Source organism: Pleuronectes platessa, chromosome 13, assembly GCF_947347685.1.
Source record: "Pleuronectes platessa chromosome 13, fPlePla1.1, whole genome shotgun sequence".
NCBI classification, from domain to species: Eukaryota; Metazoa; Chordata; class Actinopteri; order Pleuronectiformes; family Pleuronectidae; genus Pleuronectes; species Pleuronectes platessa.
In genome coordinates, this window is record NC_070638.1 from 10,063,721 (window position 1) to 10,069,587 (window position 5,867).

The 5,867-nt window shown below is 40.3% G+C and overlaps 1 protein-coding gene across 1 annotated transcript; it reads right to left on the reverse strand.

Annotated features, from left to right (window-relative positions):
* Positions 1 to 568: 568 nt before the first annotated feature.
* LOC128453995 (uncharacterized) lies at positions 569 to 1,847 on the reverse strand. Its single transcript, XM_053437121.1, has 2 exons — positions 1,518 to 1,847; positions 569 to 1,378 (listed from the first exon to the last, which is right to left on the reverse strand). Exons 1-2 carry the CDS (start codon positions 1,797 to 1,799, stop codon positions 725 to 727), a joined length of 936 nt encoding a protein of 311 aa, XP_053293096.1. The 5' UTR covers positions 1,800 to 1,847; the 3' UTR covers positions 569 to 724.
* Between the last annotated feature and the right edge of the window lie 4,020 nt (positions 1,848 to 5,867).

Here is a 5,867-nt window from a genome sequence, read left to right on the forward strand (position 1 = left end):
GTGATTCTGTGTTTGCAGCCACAACTAGAACAACAAACATTCAGTGTCTTAGAAATATTACAGTTTTTTTCCATCGCTAACGAGCGCTTACCTATACTTAAAATACTTTTTCTAAACTCTTAACACAGACTTACACCTACAAAACACAATTGGCCAAATAGATCATTTTCTTCTCAAAAGCACATTTTGTTAACTATATACTAACTCTTCATTTCAAAATAGAAGACATCTTTCTCTGCACACACTAACTTTACCAAAACACTGGACATCTGACTCAAAATGAAATTATTCTTTCAAAGAATAACTCTTGTTTTCACTTCACAAGGAACATGCAGCCAATCAAAGTACACCAGGTTTCAAAATACTGGCTATTGTGGACATTACAAAAACTGCATAGACTTTTATGTTTCAGTTTTACAGGTATTTGCATGCAAAACATGCAATCCACTGTTTTTTACGCCAATTTTTTTGGTTGGGAACTGTACTGTATATCCACATGTAATGTTCACATTCAAAAGCATTCCAGTAAAAAGCGAATCAGTTTTTTTTTCTTTACTGTTTACTACAGGAGGTATAGTAGAAATACTGTTTACAGTATGATACAACAGAAAACGTTTTACAGTATTGTTTACTGTAAAGTTAACAAAATATCCATGAACAAAAAAGCAACAGCAAAAAGCCCAGTAAAAAGGGAGAACTAAAAAAAAGCACAAAATTCCTTTATCTAATCCCTGCGATCTTCAGGGTTAGGCCACAAGTTTTCATCCACATCGCATCTGATGTTATCCAAGGCGATACACCTTGGATAAAACCGCTTGGAATGCCTGATCCACCCTTGACAATCATCAACTGTGATGTCCCTGCAGCCAGCATCCATGGCTTCAAGGAGGGACAACTGGTCATGTGGCTGATGGTCATAGACTTTCCACCTCCATGTAGAAAAGAACTCCTCTATGGGGTTGAGGAAAGGTGAATAGGGTGGAAGAAATAGACGAATCAGTCTTGGGTGGACCTCAAACCATGCTGTAACTGCTTGTGAGTGATGGAAGGCCACGTTGTCCCAGGTGATAACGAAGGTCCTCCTGTTTTCACCCTCCTGATCCTGCTCTGGAACCAGGCGCTGGTGGAGATCATCGAGAAAAGCAAGGAGGCGCTCGGTGTTGTAAGGTCCAACCTGACATTTGTGGAGGAGTGATCCTGCATTTGAAATTGCCGCACACATAGTGATATTTGCCCCTCTCTGTCCAGGAACATCAACTGTGGCCCTTTTTCCAATGACATTTCTTCCACGTCGACGCCTTTTGGCCAGATTAAATCCTGCCTCATCCACGTATACGAATTCATGAGGGGCCTGGTTGGCCTCCAATTCCATAACTCTCTGAAACAAAATTTATGTAAATCATGCCATTATAGTACTATGTACCATACAGTACTGTAACCTATTACTGAGTAGGTTACCTACTTGAAAAGTGCAAAGCTTATAGAACTGTACATTGAATTGAATATACACACTATACCTGGACATATTGTTGTCGTAGCACCTTGACTCGCTCACTGTTCCTCTCAAAGGGAACAGTGTAGAGCTGTTTCATCCGCACTCTGTGTTTGGACAATGTCCGCGTAATGGTTGCGAGGCTGATGCTATTGATATTGTGAAATATCTCTTGGTCCTCCAAAATTCTGCTTTGAATCTCATGCAGTTTAATTGCGTTATTTGCAACAACCATATCTACTATGGCAAGCTCTTGTTGATGATTAAGGAGCTTACCTCTTCCCCCAGAGGGAGGAAGACGTTGCATTCTTTTGAGGGACAAAAAAAATCAACATATGCATTACTGTATGGCCTCATTGACATGTCAAGTGAGAATAGAAACAATCCATGTAAAATGCAAACTTACCTGTTGGTTTGTCTCCCTGGGCCCCTTGCTCTAACTCTTCCTCGTCCAGACATCTTTTTCGGTTTCTGTTTCCAAAAACATCACTCCTCAAAGTCCTCCTTTTAGTAATGTCATTGATTCTAAGCCAGAGTGGAATCAGCTGTGGTTGACCCAACCACAGCTATACCCAACATACATCAGCTGTGTGTCAATTATTCAATTGTTTGTTTATTATCAGCTGAGATATATTGTTTTAGAACTGATATTACTGTATTACAGAAGCAGAGGTTTTTATACTGTATCTAAGGTTTGGAATATTGTGTTTGCAATTGTGGGATGTTGTGTGTTAACATTTGTAAATAATACAAAAACAATCCTTAATTTTGTTTGGAGGTATAGCTTGTCTGTTAAAAAAATGTAAGCATTATATAAATGTGTTCACTGACTGCATATTGTGTGAAAACAACATGAAATGTGTGAATGGTATGGCCACAAAGGACCGATGTTGTGCTAATCGTGTTTAGAGTTTTGAAAATGTGACTACTGTTTAGAAAAACGCTTGTTAGCGACTGAAAAAAACTGTAACTGGGAGTGAACATTTCCCACCCCCCAGCAGTCACATCCTCACAGCTGTAGCTATAGATGCCTGTCACGTACTGGACAAACTGTAACAAGAAAGACAAATGTTTTTAAAGAATTTAAATAATTCTGTTTTATTACTTTTCTGGACCCGGAGCTCAAAGAGCACAACACAAATGAGGGGGCTCATTAGTTTACTACATGCAGTAGTAGTAGGGAAAATAGTCAGATAACTCCACTACCCACTGTGTACAGTAGTATTTCCAAAAATAAACTGTCACTAGCTTGAAATGAGGAGGCTGCTTTTGTTCTGCTGTGTCAGACATCGAGATCCCATTGTTTCAGATTTTACTTGGACTCTTTGTGTGTGTGTGTGTGTGTGTATGTGTGTGTGTGTGTGTGTGTGTGTGTGTGTGTGTGTGTGTGTGTGTGTGTGTGTGTGTGTGTGTGTGTGTGTGGTAACTGTGCTCCCACTCTCATTGTAAACTGCATTATGTGCAGAGAGAGGATGGAGCGATTGACAGGTGCAGCAACAGTATCTACGTGGGTGGGACTTAATAAACAGTTCATTTGAAATGCCCCTTACTAAAATCAAGACTGATGGATTTTGTACAAAATGAAATCGTTCCTAGTTTAAATCATTGGGATCCGACAGTATCCCAGTAAGAGAGTGACACTGTGTCTAATTGTGAATGATGAATATGCAGTCATAGACGGTGTATAAATAGGGACAAAATGAGAGCCAAAAGATCTGGATCGCCCCCTGGTGCCTGGCTGCAGTATAGGTTTTAAAACCCTGCCTCCTCCGTGTTAGCAAATGGGACATGAACCAACTTAAAAAAGTCTGACTTCAAATATATTATCGCAAAGTGTTATTTGATGCTACACAAGATGGAAATGTCATGATTTACGGCTGAGACTGCCTCGCGATTGGTCGAGTTCATATAGCGTTGGGACCTCTATAATTCGAGCTTTGAATCACCTCTACAGTTTCCAATAAAAAGGTAAAAACTCAGTCCACACTGACTTAGATAACCACACCATTGATTTAAGTTGCAGTTTGCAGTCTCAGTAAGTGAAGCCCACTCATATTATCCCTCATGTTGGTTTTAGAAAGAGCAGGAAATGGTTTGAGGAAGTAAAATATTTAATCTTGCCGTCCTGCATCGTGGCACTATGGCAGAATGAAAAGCTTAAGAGCTGCACATAAACAGAGTTTCACAGTTTTCATTAACATGGATTATGCTTAGTGTAGAAACATTTTTACTGGTGTAAATCTTGAGGAAGAGACCAGAGAATGAATAAAAGTCCTCATTTGTCTGTTGAAGTTGAAAACATGGCTTGAACCTTTTTGCTGGAATTGGTCGACGAACCTGCTGCTCGACGCTGATCCACAGAGATGATGATACGATTCTGGGATGCTTTGAAGATTACAGGACAAATTCAGTGTTCAGGATGAAAGCTGCTCTGTGCAAACGACCTTAGCTGCGTTTTTTATTCAGCGACATCTGCCCTTTCGCGTGAGCTATGAATCACCTGGGACCTGACCTTTAAAACAATGGGATATTTACCCAAAGGAAGGCGTTGGCATATTAACGGTGGTGAGGCCATGAAATTATCTCCGTACAGTATCATAACGGCTGAAGGTATTAAGAGTAAGATAATGACCATGTCAATAACCCCATTTAAATGGCTACACCTGTCAGCTTTAATGCAAAGCCGCAACATACATTTTTTCATATATCCATCTTTCTCTGTACAGCAGTACCTTCTAACAGTAGCTGTTTATCTTAGACGGTATATAAAGATGGACAACATGACATCTCTCCAAAAGCGAAGCCAGAGTATCCCTATCGCCACCTGGTGGCTGGCTGTGCTGAACAAATAAATAAACACATAAAAGAATACAAACAAAGGTGAAAGAAATGTAATCTTGACCACCACAACGACAAAGCCTAGAATAAGGTAAAATATAAAATTTGATTAAAGCCTGTCTTCTCCATGTTAATGGATGTGTCAAAGTACAGTAAAAAATGTCTGAAAGGTGGTTTCTGTCATTCAGTTAGTTCTTATCACATGGATGTATGTTCATGTGTTCTTCCCGGTAACTTTGGTTTTAATTAGTCACTGGGCATTGCTTCTAAGAGAGTTTCTGGATGGCGGAATGCGGAGATGCGTCATCCATCTTTAGGTGCAGTCTATGATGTTTATGTCCTTTCATCCGTGTTTAAAAATGACCCCCCCCCTCATTCAGACAAACACGTGCCACAAACATCCCATTGAAATGTGCTAAAATGAGCATGACGTCAGTGGAAGGCAAAGTCGTTAAAGAGGAAAACTGGGACGCAATCACTGGCAGCTTCTTAGTGTACAATACGCCGTTGCCACTTTTCATTCCCGTCTTTGTCGAGCTAAGAGCACTGTTGATAATGTCTGCCAGCGCAAAGTGCTCTTTGTGCCTTTTGAATGAAGCTGCGCTTAGTATCAACAGTGTTAATGAAGACACTCTCCGTGCACATTGCCACACATCACTAATACATTTTTATGAGGGATTTGCCTCTCCCGTCCCTGTGTGGCTTTCCGTCTGTCTCTTTGTATTTCATTCTTTCGTCGCTTCCCTCCCTTCTCCCTTCTCTTCCGCTCTCCTCCTCCTCCTCTCTCTCCCGCCCCGTCTCTCAATTCTCCCTCTTTTGGTCTCTCTCCCTCCGCTGGCATCAAAGCGGTACGTAACCTGAAATGAATGCATGTGTTAATCACCATCTCCGAAGAATTAAATGCTCTCCAACCACTCTGACAATTCATGTGCAAAGGAGAGCTCTCAGTATTCATAAGCACGGTGCTAAGCATTTACATGGATAACAGTGTCAAAACATTAAGTAGGAGGTTCAGAGAAAATGGCTCACGCTGGAGATCAAAACCTCTCAGTGTTCCGTTTGAACTGGTTTCCCCCCGACGTCTCTGCTTCAGTCTGGAAAGGCATTTGTAAACCGAGAAAAATACCAAAACGCACTGCTTACTACATTAATTTCAATTGATTGTCTTTCCCTTCTACTTTTCTCCATCCAGTGACTTTGTCTGAGTCATTGAAAAACAATTCAACAGCATCATTCTGTCCAAACACTGGCATCAAACTAGTTAGATAATCAACGATGTCCTCAGGAGTTGTAAGATTGCTTGGATAAACAACAGGCCTGTACACTCACATAGTAAAGCTTTACTAAGATGAAATTGAAAATATGCAGCACAGTAAAAAACATACCACATATGTCATTATATTTTTAAAGCAATTGGTTGTGGATAACAGGTTAGAAACTTTATAATTATATGTCAGCAAACTTTGTCAACAATTTTGACCTCCAGCGGAAACAGTCTTTTATTTAATCCACCTGATTTATTTAAACCAAATATTGA